Here is a 24,323-nt window from a genome sequence, read left to right on the forward strand (position 1 = left end):
CTATTATTTTTAAATTATTAAACACTCATCCATTTTTATGTTAAAGAGAATACCCTACAATACACCTATCTAACTAGCTAACAACAATGGACTTCTTCACTTGGATATTCCGGTACTTCCAAATGAACATGCCTAAACCTAAAATCATCAATTCTGATTTCTTCTATTTCCCTTAGTGAATAGCACCAATATACATGCAATTAAACAGCCAGCAAAGTGCCAAACTTGATTCTTCCTTTTGCCTCACCTCTTCTATTTAATTAGCTAATCTGGTCCACTCTATGTCCCTTAGCAAATTTCTCAACAACTATCCCCACTGACACTAATTTACTGTAGGTAACATTATCTGTCATTTGGAGTAACATGATCAGCCTTCTAATATGGGCCTTTTCTCAATCCCACTTATCTGAATCCATTCCTACTGCAGTTAGAATATTCTTCTACAGATACAAATGTAATCTGTGTTGCTATATTCCAAAAATTCCTCTGTGGTGGCCTCGAGAATATATCTCAAAGATCTCCAACTATAAAGAGTGTGTTGATTAAGAACACCTGCTGAAATCTATTGCCACATTTGTGCAAGGACACATAGCTGATAGGCTGCTCCCAGCCAATGGCTGAACACAGTAGGTATACAAAGGCAGGCCCATTTTGGGGAGACATGGGACACTTCTGACAACCAACTTTGACTCAAATACTTCCCAGGGCCTTGCTAACCCTCCCTTGAACTGTATAGCGGGCTGAGACACTTCCAGTCAACATTCTATCCCTCTCTCCTTCATTCATGGTCAGACTTACATCACAATTCGATGGGTCTCTCAGCCTTTCCCAGCATTTTCCTCATTTTCCTTTACATAGTCATTTCCCCTAATACAATTGTTGCATGTTTAATCCTGTCTTTGGCAAACCGTTAAAAAAAACAGGTGAAGGACCCGAACCAACACACCTGCACTGGTGCCCAACTACACTACACCATGCATTAACTCTAAATTCCTCAGTGTGGCCTACAGTGTGTTTTGTGATCTAGCTTTTGCTCCATTCTTTCTTTTTCATTTACTTTACCCCTACTCTGTGCTCCACACATACTGATTTATTCACATTCTTTCCATACTCTATGATCTCTTACCCCTAGGTCTGTGTACGTACCACTGCTTCTTCATAGAACATTTCTTTCCCTAACCATCTGGCTAATCCTTCAAGCTTAAGCCTCATGTCCTCAAGGAAGCCTTCATTGACTCTCCAGGACTGAATTGAGTGCTTCTCCTTATTTTAATCACACACTGCTTTTAACTCTAAGAATTTACTATAGTATACTGTAATTGTTGTATTACTTTTCTGACTTCCACTAACTATAAATCAATTGAGGCAGGAACTGTGTCTGGTTCACCACTGCATCTTCAGGGCCAAGCAGAGTGCTTGGCATATTACAGGTGCTCACCACATACTTATTGATTGATTGACTGATTGATTGGAAATTGAAAGAAAATAAGAAATGGTAGACACACACACAAAAAATCCTTGATTCACAATTAAAAGAGTGCAAGTAAATGTTGCTCATTATTTAAAGTCAGTAGTATGTAAAATGGATTTTCTACTCTATATTAAAAGAGAAGACAAGCATATTGATTCACAATTAAAAGAGTGCAAGTAAATGTTGCTCATTATTTAAAGTCAGTAGTATGTAAAATGGATTTTCTACTCTATATTAAAAGAGAAGACAAGTATATCTAACCTCTATAGTATAATTTACCTTAATAAGTAATAATGGATTTGTGTTGTTAAAATGAATTCCTTTTGGCTGGGGCACGGTGGCTCACACCTGTAATCCCAGGACCTTGGGAGGCTGAGGTGGGTGGATCACCTGCGGTCAGGAGTTCGAGACCAGCCTGGCCAACACATCAAAACCCTGTCTCTACTAAAAATACAAAAATCAGCCGGGTGTGATGGCGCGTGCCTGCAGTCCCAGCTACTTGGGAGGTTGAGGCAGGAGGATCGCTTGAACCCGGGAGGCAGAGGTTGCAGTGAGCTAAGATCACGCCACTGCACTCCAGCCTGGATGACAGAGTGAGATTCCATACCAAAAAACAAAAACAAACAAAAAAAACCCATAATTACTTTCAACTTTCAACAAGCCCCTTGAGCTTTGAAAAGTATCAAATTATAAAGAAAAAAGATTTCATTATTTCTTTGTCACATTTTTCCTTTATTAAAATCAATGAAGTAATCAAGCGAGTTAAGAAAATGCAGAACTTCTATTTTTCTATAACACACACACATTATAAAGTATATGCCTAACACTATGACTAGCCCACAGTACAGTAATAGGTGTTTTATAAGTGATTGCTCATTTGAATAAACACAAATTATAAAAAATAAATAATAGGATGTCATACAGTTCAAGTTGGAAGAAAAAGCTTTTCTACTAATATATAACAAATATTTATTAAAATTAATTATAAATAAAAGTTCTTACTAAACAGAAGATGGAAGAAATATTAATACTATTCTAATTGCTATCCCATTCCCTTGGCTACTATATAGCTTTTTATGCACCAGAAATATCGCAATACAGCAGCAGTTCAGTTAAGCTGTCTAGAAAAAATGACCAGAAATTTTAGAAAGTCTGTCACTTTAAAATGTGGTACTTAAATAACAACAATCAGCTAACCAAAGTACTAAATAAATTGTTATTCTAATAAATCTTTTAAGAAACATCAAATTTGAACATCTGCTCATCTGAGTTACAGGTCACAAAAACAAGCATCATTTTAAAATAACTTTCATGGTTATGGAAGAGAGAAGGAAGAAGGTGTAATAGTCTTCCTCAGCTGAAATAGCCAAAAGAACTACTAAGGACTTTTCTTATCACTGACACCTTTCAAAGATGCATCAAATTTAACAACGAAAAACAATGAAGACAAATTAGATATATCTACAGCAGTACTCTTTATTAGATACAAAATAAATATTGTGTTCAAATATATGAAAAATATGTTTTCCAAATAAATGTTATACATACTGGCAATTTAAATGCCTCTTCCACTTACAGTATTTGAAATTCTTTGTTATCATGACAGATCTGCATTATTAAGGAATAACTTCAAAAAACACTTGTTACACTGCTAGTATTTTTTAAACTTATAAAATCAAAGGAACCATTTACCTATATTTCCAAGCAGTCCATTAATAACTGTGTTATTATCAGCCTTTAATGTATTATTTTCCTGATTGATGAATTCAAGACTATCTTGTAGCCTATGGAGGGTGAGAAGAAAATTAATTCCAAATTCATTTCATGGTTTAAGGACAATTCTTTGTACATCCTGATGAAATTTTAAGTGCAAAAGCAGTTTCTTCCTATTAGCATTACAAATTAACTAACATAATCATTTAAATCAGAGGTTGGTAAACTATAGCCTGGAGTGCCAGATCTAGTCTGCTGCCTCTTTTTGTAAATAAAGTTTTATTAGAACACAGCCATGCCCATTCATTTATATACTGTGTATGAATGCTTTGATGCTGCAACAGCAGAGCTGAGAAACTACAACCCATTGTCTGGCTCACAAAGCCAAAAAAAAAAATATATATATATATATATATATATATATATTTTTTTTTTTATTATTATATTTTAAGTTTTAGGGTACATGTGCACAATGTGCAGGTTTGTTACATATGTATACATGTCCCATGTTGGTGTGCTGCACCCATTAACTTGTCATTTACATTAGGTATATCTCCTAATGCTATCCCTCCCCCCTCACCCCACCCCACGACAGGCCCCAGTGTGTGATGTCCCCCTTCCTGTGTCCATGTGTTCTCATTGTTCAACTCCCACCTATGAGTGAGAACATGTGGTGTTTGGTTTTTTTGTCCTTGTGATAGTTTGCTGAGAATGATGGTTTCCAGCTTCATCCATGTCCCTACAAAGGACATGAACTCATCCTTTTTTATGGCTGCATAGTAGTCCATGGTGTATATGTGCCACATTTTCTTAATCCAGTCTATCACTGTTGGACATTTGGGTTGGTTCCAAGTCTTTGCGCCAAAAAATATTTACTATCTGGATTTTTAAAGTAGAAGTTGCTGAACCTGATTTAGATTACAAACAAGGTTTCCCCTCATATTTTAGACCTAAAAATATTTTCTAATTATCTGTTAGGGAGAGGTGGAAGCTAGGAGGAAGAAGAGGAGAATAAATCATTAGGCAAATATCCAAAAACTATCTTTAGTGTAATATATTACAAATAACCTATATCACTTCTTTTAGTGTCTCTTTCAGGATAAGAAAAATAAAAGTACTTTATGCTTTTAGTGCAAAATATCCTTTCTAGAGATTTTAGGAATTATCAGAACTTAGAAAAGGTGAAAAAACTCTGGTGATTATGGCTAACATCAGTGATTCCAACATGGAATCTTTAATTTCTACTTTAGTAGATCTCTAATTTCTATTTTTAAAAATCAGTATTTTTGGCTTCAAGATTTTTTAAGGCATCCATAATATTTTAAAGGATACCTCCCATGGCCGGGCATGGTGGCTCATGCCTGTAATCCCAGCACTTTGGGAGGCCGAGGCAGGCAGATCACTTGAGGTCAGGAGTTTGAGACCAGCCTGGCCAACATAGTGAAACCCTGTCTCTACTAAAAATACAAAAAAAAAAAAAGTCAGCCGGGCGTGGTGGCCTGCGCCTGTAGTCCCACCTACTCTGGAGGCTGAGTCAGGAGAATCGCTTGAACCCAGGACAGAGGTTGCAGTGAGCTGAGATCGCGCCACTGCACTCCAGCCTGGTGACACAGTGAGGCTCCATCTCAAAAAAAAAAAAAAAAAAAAAAAGACTACCTCCCACTTTCCTTCCAAAGAGTTACAGGTATTAGAAACTTAGCTAATAAAACTCTTCCAAACAGGTCTTTTTAAGGCATTAACAATTAATGGGGGCTCTACAGAATTTCTGTAGTCTGGAGTAGTTTCCTTGCTGCCTTTGACCTTGTGTTACCCCCAGGGGCTCTGACTAGCCAATGAGTCTTGCTCTGATATGGCACCTGCAAAATCTCTCTCTGGGGTCTTCCACTGACTAACTTTAGCCCCAGTAATTTACTAGGTTCTGGCACATGGCCCATGATCCTGATACCAGGCCTGCCTTTGTTTCAGCTTCACTATTCTAATCTTTGCATTAATAGCTTGTAATACCCTGGTGGCTATCATTATATAGTGTATATGTGCAATATCAATATGGCTGACCTAGGTCAGCCCTGTCTGTAGGGTTAATTTCGTAGGGGATCTGAAAATTGAAGAGCACCAACCCTACAGATTGTGGTAACTCAGGTAACTAAGCGTGGTACCACAAAACTGAAAATCAGCATGTTGCCCTAAGACGGAAATCCATTCAACATTCTACTTCCAGATACTGCTTCTAGCAATTCACAGAAACAGAAACCACATCTCATGTTTCTCAACTAAACTCAATTGAGAGTGAAATCTGGCTTCCATGAACTTTTAAACTTAAGGAAAGACAGAAAATCTGAACTTGTGCTGCAGTCCTAAAAGCAGTTCGTTAGTTTTCATACTTTGCACATCTAAAGTAATACATTTCCCCCTGTATCCATAAGCACTTACGTATTGAGACTCCCACAAATACTGCTGCCAGTCCGAGCAGTAAACACTTTGCTGAGCATGAGCTGTGGAGGGGAACTATGAAGAAAAAGAGAAAGAGAGAGAACAAAACTAAAATATAATGACCTTTTGGATTTATTATAAATAAAAATGTGTAAGTCACAGAGGTTTCACAGCATAGCTGCAAGAGCCATGAAGTAGCATTAAAACCATAGAACATTTTAAATGGAGTATACAAGCTCAATCTGAGTGAAGATCATATAAAATTCTCTCTAAAAAAACAAAAATATCTAAAAATGGGACTCGTTAAAAAAAAAAATCAGAAAACCTCTCACCGAATCTGATGAATTTTTAAGGTGGATCCTTTGTAGCTCATTGCTACTGAGCCAAACATCATCTCTCCAAGCATATTGGCATCAGAAGAGCACCGAGAACCCTAAACAATAACCACATATTAACAAACTGTGTTAATTAAGAGCTCATGACTATTTCATATGTTGATTTTCATTAAAAATTCTTGATATAGTTATTCTACATTAAGAGTTGTAATTCTACATTGTATACGCTGTTCTGCAACTTGATTTTCTTCCTTTTAAAATGTTTTCTTGATGTAACCATGTTGTTACACATAAATTTGACTAATTCCTTTTAAGAGCTGTACAATATTTTATTGTATGAAAATACTACAGTTTGTCAGACCAGTTCCCTTTACTCACGGGCATTTAAGTCACTTCCAGATTTTTGCTATTACCAATAATGCAAAAGTAGGCATTCTTAGCCACATCTTATGCATACGCAATGTTTCTCCAGGATAGATAATAAGTGAAATTCAAAGAATATGCAGAATAATTTTTACTACTCCTGTTGTATATAAGAAGCACCCATAAATGGGGCAATTTATATCTATTTTGTATTTCTGTAAAGACATATCTGTGATCTACAGTTTCAGTACTATGCCTATGAAAATCCTAATGGCATTTTTTACAAAAACAGAAAAACATATTAAAATTCACATGAAACCACAGAAGACCACAACTTTCTTCTTCAAGAAGAAGCAGCCAAATCAACCTTGAAAAAGAACAAAGCTGGTGGGCATTACACTTCCTGATTTCAAATTATACTACAAAGCTACAGTAGTGAAAACAGTAAGGTACTGACATTAAGACAGACATATAGACCAATGGAACAGAACAAACAGCCCAGAAATAAACCTACATGTATACAGTCAACTTATCTTCAAGAAGGGTGCTAAGAATACACAATGAGGACAGGATAGTCTCCTTAACAAATGCTTCTGGGAAAACTGGATATCCACATGGGAAAGAATAAAACTGGTGTCCTATATCATGCACAAAAATCAACTCAATATAGATTAAAGGCTTACATGTATGACCTGAAACTGTAAAACTCCCAGAAGAAAACAGGAGAAAAGCTTGATGACATTGGTCTTAGCAATAATTTCACACATATGACACCCAAAGCACAGGTAACAACAGCAAAAACAGACAAGTGGGACTACATCAAACTAAAATGTTTCTGCACAGCAAAGAAAATAATCAAGAGGGCGAAAAGATAAAATATGGAATGGGAAAAAATACTTGCAAACCACGTATCTGATAAGGGATTCAGCTTCAAAATGTACCAGAAACCCCTACAACTCTATAGTAAAAACTAATAACGCAATTAAGGTCTTGAATAAACATTTCTCCAAAGAATTCATACAAATGACCAACTGATACAGGAGAAACGCTCAACATTTCTAATCAGAGAAATGTAAATCAAAACCACAAAACCTGTCAGGATGGCTATAATCAAAAAAGCAAAGACAACAAGTGGTGAGGATGTGGGAAAACTGGAGCCCTTGCACACTGTTGTCACACTGTTGTAGGAATGCAAAATGGTATTGTACTTATGGAAAACAACATGGCAAGTCCTCCAAAAATTAAAAATAGAACTACCATGTGATCTGGCCATTCCACTTCTGGGCATTTTTCCAAAATAATTAAAATCAGGATCTCAAAGAGATGTTAGCACTCCTATATTCATTACAGCACTATTCACAATAGCCAAGATGTGAAAATAACCCTAAATGTCCACTGACAGATGCATGGATAAATGAAATATAATAAATACATAGAATGAAACACTATTCAGTTTTCAAAAAGAAGAAAATTCTGCAACACGCAACACGGATGAATCTTAAGGACGTTAGGCTAAATGAAATAAGCCAGTCACAAAGAGATAAACACTGCATGATAAGATAAATACTCCACTTATATGAGGTATTTAAAATAGCCAAATTTACAGAATCAAAGAGTAGAATGGTAGTTACCAGGGGCTGGGGTGAGGGGGAAATGGGGAGTTACTAATCAATGGCATTAAATTTCAGTCAAGCAATTTGAATAAGCTCTAGAAATCTATAGTGTAACACTGTACATGTAGACAACAATTCATTGTACATTTAAAAATTTAAGAGGGTAGATCTCATGTTCTTCCCACAATTTTTTTTTTAAAGACTTCCTTGAGGCTAGGCGCGGTGGATCACGCTTGTAATACCAGCATTTTGGGAGGCTTAGGCGAGAGGATCACAAGGTCAGGAGTTCAAGACCAGCCTGGCCAACATGGTGAAACCCCATCTCTGCTAAAAATACAAAAAATTAGCTGGGTGTGGTGGTGCACGCCTGTAATCCCAGCTACGCGGGAGGCTGAGGCAGGAGAATCGCTTGAGCCCAGGAGGCAGAGGTTGTAGTGAGTGGAGATCACGCCATTGCACTCCAGCCTGGGTGACAGAGCAAGACTTCCTTGAAACATTATGTCTTGTTTCCAAAGAACCTCCTGATTAAAAAGTTATTCTCTTTCATTATTCTTTGTCTTCACAGGAGTCAGACAATAGTTAAAGATTGAGCTTATCCATTTGGTTACTATTTAGATATCGTGGCAAATATCACTTTTTACCTACCAAGTATCTATTCTCTAATTCTTCCTCATTTTTTGAAGTCCAGTTTGTTTTAGGGCAGTAATGTGCACAACTGAAAAAAATTTCATTTCACAGCCTCACTTGAAGATAGGAGATTTAGAATAGTTTTTATACTTAAAAGATCAGTGTTATGGTTGAAGTAGCAATTTTCAGAACTATTCATTTACATGCATTTGACACAGGCCTGGTCAGTAAGATGTAAATGGAAGTCACTACAGATGGAGATGTCATATTATAACAACAATGCAACAAGTACACACTAACTCTAAGTAGAAAGATAAGGGAACCATGGTCTCTGAGGGTATCTTGAAGCCCAGTATCATACCTAGATAGTACACTTTTAGGGTTATCATGTCAGGAACGCAACCCCTAATTTGTTTAAGCCACTGTTTAGAGAGTGTCCCAATACCATTCTTAACTGATGCAATTATATAAAATCAAAAAATAAATGGTTTCTAAAATATTTAGGAAAATTCTAATAACCATAAAGTGAAGAGAATCCCCATTTTACAATTGGAGACCAGGATATACAGCTGCACACTGTTTTTCGTTTTATCATGTGACTCTTTTACTCCTTTATCTCTTTACTACCTATCTTAAATTGTCCTATCATTAGGGTTAAGATAATCCACGTTTAAATATTTGTACTTTTCTTTAAAAAGACACCTTCAAGTAGCAACACATTTTTTAATACATGGCTATTTTTATATCAGTTTCACATTTTTTTGAGATGAAGTCTTGCTCTTCTCGCCCAGGCTGGAGTGCAATGGCACAATCTCAGCTCACTGCAACCTCCGCCTCCTGGGTTCAAGCAATTCTCCTGCCTCAGTATCCCGAGTAGCTGGCACTACAGGTGCGCACCACCATACCCATCTAATTTTTGTATTTTTAGTAGAGACAGGGATTCACCATCTTGGCCAGGATGATAACGATCTCTTGACCTCGTGATCCACCTACCTTGGCCTCCCAAAGTGCTGGGATTACAGGTGTGAGCCAACTCGCCCAGCCCACAAAGTTAATTTTTAAGAAAAAAGTCATTTCTGTCATACCTAGGTTACTAATGTAGAAAGCAACTAATTTATTCTTGAGATTTGGTTAAGATCAAATTTTTATTTTAAGACATAGAGGCTTGGGTACTGAGAACAACATTTCAGAAAAGGAGCAGAAAATTTTTTTAATGATAAAATAGCTATTTAAAAAATCAATGCCAGTATTACTTGGCAACCTAAATTACTTCTGGCTAATGACAGACATGGCAGCCTTCCCTTATAAGCTCATTTTTACCATAATGTGTCTAACTCCATTGTTATTTTGACTGAATTTCTTATTTCTTGTATTAAGCAAGCTATACAAATTTAAATACCAAGGCATTTATTTATATATTTTACTATTATACAAATAAAATAATCCCCAGAAAGCAAAATACAGTAAAAATATTAATAAATTGCTATGTGAATTTTATGACACCATATAGTTTACTACTAAGGTTCTCTTTGTCTGTTCTAACATATACTAGTTACCATGAATGTGACTGGCAAGGTATGTATTTTAATGTGACATAATCTACAATGAAGCTTATAATTAAAAGGATGCTATTACCATTATTGTCTATTTTAAAATGCCTTATTTAAAAGGTCTATTCTAAGTACTCATTCCTGGAAGCTAATAATCTGTTAAACCCTGTGTAACTCAAAGACAATGTTCCACTTACCTGAAATTATATACATTTAAAAAAAATTATTATTATGCTTTTTAGTTCTGGGATACATGTGCAGAATGTGCAGGCTTGTTACATAGGTATAAAAGTGCCATGGTGGTTTGCTGCATCCATCAACCTGTCATCTACATTAGGTATTTTTCCTAATGCTATCCCTCCCCTAGCCCCCCACCCCCCAATAGGTCCTGGTGTGTGATGTTTCCCTCCCTGTGTCCATGTGTTTTCACTGTACAACTCCCACTTATGAGTGAGAACATGCAGTGCTGGTTTTCTGTTCTTGTGTTATTTTGCTGAGAATGATGGTTTCCAGCTTCATCCATGTCCCTGCAAAGGACACAAACTCATCCTTTTTTATGGCTGCACAGTATTCCATAGTGTATATGTGCCACATTTTCTTTATCCAGTCTATCATTGATGGACATTTGGGTTGGTTCCAAGTCTTTGCTATTGTGAATAGTGCTGCAATAAACATACGTATCCATGTGTCTTTATACTAGAATGATTTATAATCCTTTGGGTACATACCCAGTAATGGGATTGCTGGGTCAACTGGTATTTCTGGATCTAGATCCTTGAGGAATTGGCACACTGTCTTCCATAATGGTTGAACTAATTTACACTCCCACCAACAGTGTAAAAGTGTTCCTATTTCTCCACATCCTATCCAGCATCTTTTGTTTCCTGACTTTTTAATGACTGCCATTCTAACTGGCGTGAGATGCTTATCTCATCATGGTTTTGATTTGCATTTCTCTGGTGACCAGTGATAAAGAGCTTTTTTTTTCATGTTTGTTGGCGGCATAAATGTCTTCTTTTGAGAAGTGTCTGTTTGTATCCTTCACCTACTTTTTGATGGGGTTGTTTATTTCTTGTAAATTTGTTTAAGTTCCTTATAGATTCTGGATATTAGCCCTTTGTCAGATGGGCTTATTGCAAAAGTTTTCTCCCATTCTGCAGGTTGCCTGTTGACTCTGATGATAGTTTCTTTTGCTGTGCAGAAGCTCTTTAATTAGATCCCATTTGTCAATTTTGGCTTTTGTTGCCATTGCTTTTGCTGTTTTAGTCATAAAGTCTTTGCCTATGCCTATGTCCTGAATGGTATTGCATAGGTTTTCTTCTAGGGTTTTTATGGTTTCAGGTCTAACATGTAAGTCTTTAATCCATCTTGAATTAATTTTTGTATAAAGTGTAAGGAAGGGATCCAGCTTCAGTTTTCTGCACATGGCTAGCCAGTTTTCCCAACACCATTTATTAAATAGGGAATCCTTTCCCCATTGCTTGTTTTTGTCAGCTTTGTCAAAGATCAGATGGTTGTTGATGTGTGGCATTATTTCTGAGGCCTCTGTTCTGTTCCATTGGTCTATGTATCTGTTTTGGTACCAGTACCATGCTGTTTTGCTTACTGTAGCCTTGTGGTATAGTTTGAAGTCAGGTAGCATGATGCCTCCAGGTTTGTTCTTTTGGCTTAGGATTTTCTTGGCTATACAGGCTCTTTTTTGGTTCCATATGAAATTTAAAGTAGTTTTTTCTAATTCTGTGAAGAAAATCAATGGTAGATTGATGGGGATAGCACTGAATCTATAAATTACTATAGGCATGATAGCCATTTTCACGATACTGATTCTTCCTATCCATAAGCATGAAATGTTCTTCCATTTGTTTGTATCCTCTCTTTTTCCTTGAGCAGTGGTTTGTAGTTCTCCTTGAAGAGGTCCTTCACATCCCTTGTAAGTTGGATTCCTAGGTACTTTATTTTCTTTGTAGCAATTGTGAATGGGAGTTCACTCGCAATTTGGCTGTTTGTCTATTACTGGTGTATAGGAATGCTTGTGATTTTTGCACATTGATTTTGTATCTTGAGACTTTGCTGAAGTTGCTTAACAGCTTAAGGAGATTTTGGCCTGAGACAATGGGGTTTTCTAAATATACAATCATGTCATCTGCAAACAGGAACAATTTGACTTCCTCTCTTCCTATTTGAATACCCTTTATTTATTTCTCTTGCCTGATTGCCCTGGCCAGAACTTCCAATACTATGTTGAATAGGAGTGGTGAGAGAGGATATCCTTATCTTGTGCTGGTTTTCAAAGGGAATGCTTCCAGCATTTGCCCATTCGGGATGATACTGGCTATGGGTTTGTCATAAATAGCTCTTATTATTTTGAGATATATTCCATCAATACCTAGTTTATTGAGAGTTTTTAGCATGATAGGGTGTTGAATTTTATCGAAGACCTTTTCTGCATCTGAGATAATCATGTGATTTTTGTCATTGGTTCTGTTCATGTGATGGATTACATTTATTGATTTGCATATGTTGAACCAGCCTTGCATCCCAGGGACGAAGGCGACTTGATCGTGGTGGATAGGCTTTTTGGTGTGCTGCTGGATTCAGTTTGCCAGTATTTTATTGAGGATTTTCCCATTGATGTTCATCAGGGATACTGGCCTGAAATTTTCTTTTCTTGTTGTGTCTCTGCTAGCTTTTGGTATCAGGATGATGTTGGCCTCATAAAATGAGTTAGGGAGGATTTCCTCTTTTTCTATTGATTGGAATAGTTTCAGAAGGAATGACACCAGTTCCTCTTTGTACCTCTGGTAGAATTCGGCTGTGAATCAGTCTGGTCCTGGACTTTTTTTGGTTGGCAGGCCATTAATTACTGCCTCAATTTCAGAACTTGCTATTGGTCTATTCAGGGATTTGACTTCTTCCTGGTTTAGTCTTGGGATGGTGTATGTGTCCAGGAATTTATCCATTTCTTCTAGATTTTCTAGTTTATTTGTGTAGAGGTGTTTATTGTATTCTATGATAGTAGTTTGTATTTCTGTGGGATCAACACGTTTCTTATTGTGTTTATTTGATTCTTCTCTCTTTTCTTCTTTATTAATCTGGCTAGTGGTCTATTTTGTTAATCTTTTCAAAAAACCAGCTCCTGGATTCATTGATTTTTTGAAGGGTTTTTTGTGTCTCTGTCTCCTTCAGTTCTGCTCTGATCTTAGTTATTTCTTGTCTTCTGCTAGCTTTTGAATTTGTTTGCTTTTGCTTCTCTAGTTCTTTTAATTATGATGTTAGGGTGTCAATTTTAGATCTTTCCCGCTTTCTCCTGTGGGCATTTAGTGCTATAAATTTCCCTCTAAACACTGCTTTTTTTTTTTTTTTTTTATTGATCATTCTGGGGTGTTTCTCACAGAGGCGGATTTGGCAGGGTCATAGGACAATAGTGGAGGGAAGGTCAGCAGATAAACAAGTGAACAAAGGTCTCTGGTTTTCCTAGGCAGAGGACCCTGCGGCCTTCCACAGTGTTTGTGTCCCTGGGTACTTGAGATTAGGGAGTGGTGATGACTCTTAAGGAGCATGCTGCCTTCAAGCATCTGTTTAACAAAGCGCATCTTGCACCACCCTTAATCCATTTAACCCTGAGTGGACACAGCACATGTTTCAGAGAGCACAGGGTTGGGGGTAAAGTCACAGATCAACAGGATCCCAATGCCGAAGAATTTTTCTTAGTACAGAACAAAATGAAAAGTTTCCCATGTCTACTTCTTTCTACACAGACACGGCAACCATCCGATTTCTCAATCTTTTCCCCACCTTTCCCCCCTTTCTATTCCACAAAACTGCCATTGTCATCATGGCCCGTTCTCAATGAGCTGTTGGGTACACCTCCCAGATGGGGTGGCGGCCGGGCAGAGAGGCTCCTCACTTCCCAGTAGCGGCGGCCAGGCAGAGGCACCCCTCACCTCCCGGACGGGGCGGCTGGTCGGGCGGAGGGCTGACCCCCCTACCTCCCTCCCGGACAGGGCGGCTGGCCGGGCAGAGGAGCTCCTCACTTCCCAGTAGGGGCAGCCGGGCAGAGGCGCCCCTCACCTCCCGGATGGGGCGGCTGGCCGGGCGGGTGGCTGACCCCCCAACCTCCCTCCCGGACGGGGCGGCTGGCCGGGCAGAGGGGCTCCTCACTTCCCAATAGGGGCAGCCGGGCAGAGGCGCCCCTCACCTCCCGGATGGGGTGGCTGGCCGGGCGCGGGGCTGACCCCCCTACCTCCCTCCCGGACGGGGCGGCTGGCCAGGCGGGGGGCTGACCCCCACCTCCCTCCTGGACAGGGTGGCTGCCGGGCGGAGACGCTCCTCACTTCCCAGACAGGGTGGTTGCCAGGCGGAGGGGCTCCTCACTTCTCAGACGGGGTGGCTGCCGGGCGGAGGGGCTCCTCACTTCTCAGATGGGGCGGTTGCCAGGCGGAGGGTCTCCTCACTTCTCAGACGGGGCAGCCGGGCAGAGACGCTCCTCACCTCCCAGACGGGGTTGCGGCCGGGCAGAGGCGCTCCTCACATCCCAGACGGGGCGGCGGGGCAGAGGCGCTCCCCACATCTCAGACGATGGGCGGCCGGGCAGAGACGTTCCTCACTTCCTAGATGGGATGGCGGCCGGGAAGAGGTGCTCCTCACTTCCTAGATGGGATGGCGGCCTGACAGAGACGCTCCTCACTTTCCAGACTGGGCAGCCAGGCAGAGGGGCTCCTCACGTCCCAGACGATGGGCAGCCAGGCAGAGACGCTCCTCACTTCCCAGACGGGGTGGCGGCCGGGCAGAGGCTGTACTCTCGGCACTTTGGGAGGCCAAGGCAGGCGGCTGGGAGGTGGAGGTTGTAGCAAGCCGAGATCACGCCACTGCACTCCAGCCTGGGCACCATTGAGCACTGAGTGAACCAGACTCCATCTGCAATCCCGGCACCTCGGGAGGCCGAGGCTGGCGGATCACTCGTGGTTAGGAGCTGGAGACCAGCCCAGCCAACACAGCGAAGCCCCGTCTCCACCAAAAAAATACGAAAACCAGTCAGGCGTGGTGGCACGCGCCTGCAATCGCAGGCACTCGGCAGGCTGAGGCAGGAGAATCAGGCAGGGAGGTTGCAGTGAGCCGAGATGGCAACAGTCCAGCTTCCGCTCGGCATCAGAGGGAGACGGTGGAAAGAGAGGGAGAGGGAGAGGGCGAGGGTGAAGGCGAGGGCGAGGGCAAGGGCGAGGGCGAGCTAAACACTGCTTTAGCTGTGTCTCAGAGATTCTGGTATGGTGTGTCTTTGTTCAAACTTTTTTATTTCTGCCTTCAGTTTGTTATTTACCCAGTAGTCATTCAGGAGTAGGTTGTTCAGTTTCTAAGTAGTTGTGCAGTTTGAGTGAGTTTCTTAATCCTGAATTCTAATTTGATTGCACTTTGGTCTGAGAGACTGTTTGTTATGATTTCCGTTCTTTTGCATTTCCTGAGGAGTGTTTTACTTCCAATTATGTGGTCAATTTTAGAATAAGTGTGATGTGTTGCTGAGAAGAATGTATATTCTGTTTATTTGGGGTGAAGAGTTCTGCAGATGTCTATTAGGTCTGCTTGGTCCAGAGCTGAGTTCAAGTCCTGAACATCCTTGTTAATTTTCTGTCTTGTTGATCAGTCTAATATTGACAGTGGGGTGTTAAAGTCTCCCACTATTATTGTGTGGGAGTCTCACTTTCTTTGTAGGTCTTTAAGAACTTGCTTTATGAATCTGGGTGCTCTTGTACTGGGTGCATATATACTTACAATAGTTAGCTCTTCTTGCTGCATTGATCCCTATTGTTGCATTGATTCCTTTACCATTATGTAATGCCCTTCTTTGTCTTTTTGTTTTTCTTTAATATCTTTGCTGGTTTAAAGTCTGTTTTATCAAAGACTAGGATTGCTACCCCTGCTTTTTTTTGCTTTCCATTTGCTTGGTAAATATTCCTCTATCCTTTTATTTTGAGCCTATGTGTATCTTTGCAGATGAGATGGGTCTCCTGAATACAGCACACTCATGGGTCTTGACTCATTATCCAATTTGCCAGTCTGTGTCTCTTAACAGGGGCATTTAGCCCATTTATATTTAAGGTTAATATTGTTATGTGTGGATTTGATCCTGTCATTATGATGCTAGCTGGTTATTTTGCCTGTTTGTTCATGCTGTTTCTTCTTAGTGTCAACAGTGTTTACAATTTCATATGTTTTTGCAGTGGCTGTTACCGTTTTTCCTTTCCATATTTAGTGCTTCCTTCAGGAGCTCTTGTAAGGCAAGCCTGATGGTGACAAAGTCTCTCAGCATTTGCTTCTCTGGAAAGGATTTTATTTCTCCTTCGCTTATGAAGCTTAGTTTGGCTGGATATGAAATTCTGGGTTGAAAATTCTTTTCTTTAAGAATGTTGAATATTGGCCCCCCACTCTCTTCTGGCTTTAGAGTTTCTGCAGAGAGATCCACTGTTAGTCTGATGGACTTTCCTTTGTGTATAACCCAATGTTTCTCTCCAGCTGCCCTTAACATTTTTTCCTTCATTTCAACCTTGGTGAATCTGACGATTATGTGTCTTGGGGTTGCTCTTCTCGAGCAGTATCTTTGTTGTGTTCTCTGTATTTCCTGAATTTTAATGTTAGCCTGTCTTGCTATGTTGGGAAAGTTCTCGTGGATAATATCCTTAAGAGTGTTTTCCAACTTGGTTCCATTCTCCCTGTCACTTTTAGGTACACCAATCAAACACAGGTTTGGTCTTTTCACATAGTCCCATATTTCTTGGAGGCTTTGTTTCTTCCTTTTCATTCTTTTTTCTCTAATTTTGTCTTCATGCTTTATGTCATTAAGTTGATCTTCAATCTCTGATATCCTTTCTTCCGCCTGATTGATTCAGCTATTGATGCTTGCATATGCTTCATGAAGTTCTCGTACTGTGTTTTTCAGCTCCATCAGGTCATTCATGTTCTTCTCTAAACTGGTTATTCCAGTTAGCAATTCATCTAACCTTTTTTCCAGGTTCTTAGCTTCCTTGCATTGGGTTAGAACATGCTCCTTTAGCTCACAGGAGTTTATTACCTTTATTATCTTCTGAAGCCTACTTCTGTCAACTTGTCAAACTCATCCTCCATCCAGTTTTGTTCCCTTGCTGGCAAGGTGTTGTGATCCTTTGGAGGAAGAGAGGCATTCTGGTGTTTGGAATTTTCAGCCTTTTATGCTCGTTTTTCCTCATCTTCGTGGATTTATCTATCTTTGGTCTTTGATGCTGGTGACCTTTGGATGGGGTTTTCATGTGGATGTCCTTTTTGTTGATGTTGATGCTATTCCTTTCTGTTTGTTAGTTTTCCTTCTACCAGTCAGGCCCCTCTGCTGCAGGTCTGCTGGTGTTTGCTGGTGGTCCACTCCAGTCCCTGTTTGCCTGGGTATCACCACTGGAGGCTGCAGAACAGCAAACATTCCTGTCTGTCCCTTCCTCTGGAAGCTTCATTCCAGAGGAGCCCCTGCCAGATGCCAGCCGGAGCTCTCCTGTATGTGATGTCTGTTGACCCCCGCTGGGAGGTATCTCCCAGTGAGGAGTCATAGGGGTCAGGGACCCACTTGAGGAGGTAGTCTGTCCCTTACCAGAGCTTGAAAGCTGTGCTGAGAGATCCACTGTTCTCTTCAGAGTCAAAAGGCAGGAACATTTAAGTCTGCTGAGGCTGTGCCCACAGCCACCCCTTCCTCCAGGTGCTCTGTCCCAGGGAGATGGGAGTTTTATCTATAAGCCCCTGACTGGGGCTGCTGCCTTTCTTTCAGAGATGCCCTGCCCAGAGAGGAGGAATCTAGAGAGACAGTCTGGCTACAGTGGCTTAGCTGAGCTGCAGTGAGCTCCGCCCAGTTCTAACTTCCCAGCAGCTTTGTTTACACTCAGTTGGAAATGCAGAAATCACCCGCCTTCTGCGCTGATCTCACTGGGAGCTACAGACCGAAGCTGTTCCTATTTGGCCATCTTGCCAGCCACCCTATATACATATTTTTTTTGAGACAAGGTCTCACTCTGTCACCCAGGCTGGGTTGCTATGGCATGATCATAACTCACCACATCCTAGAACTTCTGGGCTCAAGCAATCCTCCCACCTCAGCCTCCTGAGTAGCTGGGACTACAGGCTCACACCACCACACACGGCTAATTTTTTTTTTCTTTTTTTGAGACAGAGGTTCGCTCTTGTCACCCAGGCTGTAGTTCAATGGCGCAATCTTGGGTCACCACAACATCCGCCTCCCAGGTTCAAGCAATTCTCCTGCCCCAGCCTCCTGAGTAACTGGGATTACACGCATGTGCCACCATGCCTGACTAATTTTACATTTTTAGTAGAGATAGGGTTTCTCCATGTTGGTCAGGCTGGTCTCGAACTCCTGACCTCAGGTGATCCACCCGCCTCAGCCTCCCAAAATGCTGGGATTACAGGCATGAGCCACCATGCCCGGCCCACACGGCTAATTTTTTAAAAATCACAAAACTTTCAAAGTTGTGCAAAATGGTGTAAGTCATGATGGTGTTGTATAGCACAGGACTATTATGGATTTGTTAAGGTATCATGCCTAAAGGGGAGGTGGAATAGAAGAAGGCAGGGGGAACTGTGCAGTAAATCCAACTGGAGTTTAGTAATTTCAGACTCTTCACATAGCTTGTCCCATTGATTAGGTATAAAGATCAATTTCCATCAAAACACAATCATCTCATTACCAGTAATTAAAAAGCCAAGATTCTATTTTGATACTGAGTAAATATAAAATACTTGTGATTAATGCAAACTTGGATGACACAAATAAATTTACATCAGATGACACTTGCTAAGCATGAGACCAAATACTGATCTTGTATAAAATGTAATACATTTAGAGAGAAGTTCCTATATATTATACTTACTAATACGTTTAATTCCATATTTTACAAGAAGTCACATTACTTTTGAGAAATAAAACTGTGTATTATGTATACCTCCAATCATACTTTAATTTCATACAACTGAAACTGTATTAGTATATTTATCTTCATATATCAATAATAAAAAAGTATGCAAAATAAGAAATTATTCTGATAACCCAATAAATCTGAATTCGGAAATATAAGGAGAAAATACTCATGCAACCTATGCCTATAGCTTTCTACTTCTCCTATTCTAAGATTTATCAAAATTCATAAACATAGTTGTTTATCTGTCTCTCCAGCTTCAATGCAAGCTCTAGGAAGATAAGGACTAATTGCTATTATATCTCCACAGTCCACTGGATGATGTTCAAAAATATTTATAAATGAATGAATAAATAAATGACATCAATGATCTTACCTGGTACTTAAGACACTGGTCTTTTATATCAGAAGATGAAGTCACAGAACTATCTAAAGAGGAAGAACTGTCTCCTCCAGGTTTCAGTTGGCAGCATTTCCCAAAGACTTTAACTTGAGCATCACTGCAGAGTTTCTGAAATAACAGATATTTCCACTCATGTTTTAACAGATTTTTAACCATATACAAATTTCATCAAAGTATAAAAACCTTTGGAAAAACCAAGAATGAAATAACTCAAAATACAACATTAATATGGCTATTGGCATTTTGCTATATTTTCTCCAGTACTATTTTCTATTCTTTGTCTCATAACTATAATAAAATTTGTGGGGTTTGTATTTCTGGCCAACATTATTATATCCTGAGAATTTTCTAGATTACCACGGCCTATACAATGTTCATTAATACCGATGTAATAATATATTGCAGTAGTTTTCAAATTATTTGGTCTCAAAACCCCTTTATGGGCAGGGCTTGGTGGCTCATACCTGTAATTCCAGCACTTTGGGAAGCTGAGGAGGCGGATCACTTGAGACCAGGAGTTCAAGACCAGCCCGACCAACAGGCAGAAACCCTGTCTCTACTAAAAAGACAAAAATTAGCTGGGCATGGTGGCACATGCCTGTAATCCCAGCTACTTGGGAGGATGAGGAACAAGAATCTTTTGAACCTGGGAAGCGAAGGCTGCAGTGAGCTGAGATTGCACCACTGCACTCCAGCCTGGGTGACAGAGTGAGACTCTGTCTCAAAAAAAAAAAAAAAAAAAAAAAAAAAAACCAAACAAACAAAACAACCCTTAATGTTCTTACAAGTTATCAAGGATCCCAAGAGTCTTTTGTGTACATGGGTTATATTTATCAATATTTTCCCATATTAGAAATCAAAACTGAGACCATGTAAAAAATACTTATTCATTCATTTAAATACAACAATAAACCCAAGTTAATGTAAGTAACACTGTTATAAAAAATAACCTATTTTTCTGGGGAGAAATGCAGGGATGAAAGGAGAAATGCAAATGAGACTTTCAGATTTAACTATACATATGTTTATTCTTTCAAAATGAGAATATAGTAATGTAATAAATAAAATTTTAATGAGAAAATGAACTTAGGACCAGATGGTTGTGTAGTCTAGTGTAGAAGAAAAATGTATTTCTTTTTTTTAATTCCTCTTTCTCTTTTTCCTCCCCAACAGCTTCTCTACATCTTTCACTGCTCACAACTACCAAAGTTACAATCCACCAACATCTGTGATATTCCTAAAAGTATTCCAGTGCTTTATCACAGTTACCAGTATGTCCATTCTTACATTTAACAAACCTCACGTAGGTTTTTAGAACAAATAATCTGACTAAAGTCACATTTACTGAAGACTGAATGTTTTCTAGTTACCAACATCACCAAAGGCATTGTTAAAAATTACATGTACTAGTCTCCAGTTATCTCTAACCAAAAATTTAAAGTAAAAAGAATAAAAGCTTTAGAACTAGATATGAGTTCAACATGAGGTCCTTGCCCATGCCTGTGTCCTGAATGGTATTGCCTAGGTTTTCTTCTAGGGTTTTTATGGTTTTAGGTCTAACATTTAAGTCTTTAATCCATCTTGAATTAATTTTTGTATAAGGTGTAAGGAAGGGATCCAGTTTCAGCTTTCTACATACGGCTAGCCAGTTTTCCCAGCACCATTTGTTAAACAGGGAATCCTTTCCCCATTGCTTGTTTTTGTCAGGTTTGTCAAAGATCAGATAGTTGTTGATGTGTAGTATTATTTCTGAGGGCTCTTTACTGTTCCATTGGTCTATATCTCTGTTTGGTACCAGTACCATGCTGTTTTGGTTACTGTAGCCTTGTAGTATAGTTTGAAGTCAGGTAGCATGATGCCTCCAGCTTTGTTCTTTTGGCTTAGGATTGACTTGGCAATGCGGGCTCTTTTTTGGTTCCATATGAACTTTAAAGTAGTTTTTTCCAATTCTGTGAAGAAAGTCATTGATAGCTTGATGGAGATGGCACTGAATCTATAAATTACCTTGGGCAGTATGGCTATTTTCACGATATTGATTCTTCCTATCCATGAGCATGGAATGTTCTTCCATTTGTTTGTGTCCTCTTTTATTTCGTTGAGCAGTGGTTTGTAGTTCTCCTTGAAGAGGTCCTTCACATCCCCTGTAAGTTGGATTCCTAGGTATTTTATTCTCTTTGAAGCAATTGTGAATGGGAGCTCACTCATGATTTGGCTCTCTGTTTGTCTGTTATTGGTGTATAAGAATGCTTGTGATTTTTGCACATTGATTTTCTATCCGGAGACTTTGCTGAAGTTCCTTATCAGCTTAAGGAGATTTTGGGCTGAGACGAGGGGTGTTCTAGATACACAATCATGTCATCTGCAAACAGGGACAATTTAACTTCCTCTTTTCCTAACTGAATACCCTTTATTTCTTTCTCCTGCCTGATTGCCCTGGCCAGAACTTCCAACACTATGTTGAATAGGAGTGGTGAGAGAGGGCATCCTTGTCTTATGCCAGTTTTCAAAGGGAATGCTTCCAGTTTTTGTCCATTCAGTATGATATTGGCTGTGGGTCTGTCATATATAGCTCTTATTATTTTGAGATATGTCCCATCAATACCTAATTTATTGAGAGTTTTTAGCATGAAGGGCTGTTGAATTTTGTCAAAGGCCTTTTCTGCATCTATTGAGATAATCATGTGGTTTTTGTCTTTGGTTCTGTTTATATGCTGGATTACATTTATTGATTTGCGTATGTTAAACCAGCCTTGCATCCCAGGGATGATGCCCACTTGGATCATGGTGGATAAGCTTTTTGATGTGCTGCTGGATTTGGTTTGCCAGTATTTTATTGAGGATTTCTGCATCGATGTTCATCAGGGATATTGGTCTACAATTCTCTTTTTTTATTGTGTCTCTGCCAGGCTTTGGTATCAGGATGATGCTGGCCTCATAAAATGAGTTAGGGAGGATTCCCTCTTTTTCTATTGATTGGAATAGTTTCAGAAGGAATGGTACCAGCTCCTCCTTCTATCTCTGGTAGAATTCGGCTGTGAATCTGTCTGGTCCTGGACTTTTTTTGGTTGGTAAGCTATTAATTATTACCTGAATTTCAGAGCCTGTTACTGGTCTATTCAGAGATTCAACTTCTTCCTGGTTTAGTCTTGGGAGGATATATGTGTTGAGGAATTTATCCATTTCTTCTAGATTTTCTAGTTTATTTGTGTAGAGGTGTTTACAGTATTCTCTGACGGTAGTTTGTATTTCTGCGGGATCGGTGGTGATATCCCCTTTATCATTTTTTATTGCGTCTATTTGATTCTTCTCTCTTTTCTTATTAGTCTTGCTAGCGGTTTATCAATTTTGTTGATCTTTTCAAAAAACCAGCTCCTGGATTCATGGATTTTTTGAAGGGTTTTTTGTGTCTCTACCTCCTTCAGTTCTGCTCTGATCTTAGTTATTTCTTGCCTTCTGCTAGCTTTTTCAATTTGTTTGCTCTTGCTTCTCTAGTTCTTTTAATCATGTCTACATCACCAAAAGCAATGGCAACAAAAGACAAAATTGACAAATGGGATCTAATTAAACTAAAGAGATTTGGCACAGCAAAAGAAACTACCATCAGAGTGAACAGGCAGCCTACAGAATGGAAGAAAATTTTTGCAATCTACTCATCTGACAAAGGGCTAATATCCAGAATCTACAAAGAACTCAAACAAATTTACAAGAAAAAAAACAAACAACCCCATCAAAAAGTAGGCGAAGGATATGAACAGACACCTCTCAAAAGAAGACATTTATGCAGCCAACAGACACATGAAAAAATGCTCATCATCACTGGCCATCAGAGAGATGCAAATCAAAACCACAGTGAGGTATCTCACACCAGTTAGAATGGCGATCATTAAAACGTCAGGAAACAACAAGGGCTGGAGAGGATGTGGAGAAACAGGAATGCTTTTACACTGTTGGTGGGACTGTAAACTAGTTCAACCATTGTGGAAGACAGTGTGGCGATTTCTCAGGGATCTAGAACTAGAAATACCATTTGACCTAGCAATCCCATTACTGGGTATATACCCAAAGGAATATAAATCATGCTGCTATAAAGACACATGCACAGGTATGTTTATTGTGGCACTACTCACAATAGCAAAGACTTGGAACCAACCCAAATGTCCAACAATGATAGACTGGATTAAGAAAATGTGGCACATATACACCATGGAATACTATGCAGCCATAAAAAAGGATGAGTTCATGTCCTTTGTAGGGACACGGATGAAGCTGGAAACCATCATTCTCAGCAAACTATCGCAAGGACAAAAAACCAAATACTGCACGTTCTCACTCATAGGTAGGAATTGAACAATGAGAACACTTGGACACACGAAGGGGAACATCACACACCAGGGCCTGTTGTGGGGTCGGGGGAGCGGGGAGGAACAGCATTAGGAGATATACCTCATGTAAATGACGAGTTAATGGGTGCAGCACACCAACATGGGACACGTATACATATGTAACAAACCTGCACATTGTGCACATGTACCCTAGAACTTAAAGTATTTTATATATATATTTATATATATACACACATATGTATATATGTATATATACGTATAAAATATGTATATATACATATATACATATTTTATACATGTATATACATATACACATATTTATATATGTATACATATATACGTATATATGCACATATATACGTATATATGTATAAAATATGTATATTGAAAGAACTAGATGTGAGTTCAAAACCTGTATCCTTGAGCAAGTTAACTGACCTCTCTAAACCTTAATTTGTTATTTAAGGGGAAGAAAAACCCTACCTAACAACACTTAAGGGAATGTGTGTGTGTGTGTGTGTATTTTATATACACAC

The 24,323-nt window shown here is 39.4% G+C and overlaps 1 protein-coding gene across 2 annotated transcripts in view; it reads right to left on the minus strand.

The window, feature by feature from the left end:
* The window catches only part of FNIP1 (folliculin interacting protein 1), a 159,188-nt gene that overhangs the window by 71,951 nt on the left and 62,914 nt on the right, over positions 1-24,323 (minus strand). For both annotated transcript variants that reach the window (XM_019027844.4, XM_019027841.4), the window contains exons 3-6: positions 19,418-19,552; positions 5,947-6,047; positions 5,615-5,689; positions 3,164-3,255 (exon numbers count right to left, since the gene is read on the minus strand). In XM_019027844.4, coding sequence (XP_018883389.3) covers positions 3,164-3,255; positions 5,615-5,689; positions 5,947-6,047; positions 19,418-19,552 — 403 coding nt within the window. The remainder of the gene's footprint in view (positions 1-3,163; positions 3,256-5,614; positions 5,690-5,946; positions 6,048-19,417; positions 19,553-24,323) is intronic.

Source organism: Gorilla gorilla, chromosome 4 (assembly GCF_029281585.2).
Source record: "Gorilla gorilla gorilla isolate KB3781 chromosome 4, NHGRI_mGorGor1-v2.1_pri, whole genome shotgun sequence".
Classification (NCBI taxonomy): domain Eukaryota; kingdom Metazoa; phylum Chordata; class Mammalia; order Primates; family Hominidae; genus Gorilla; species Gorilla gorilla.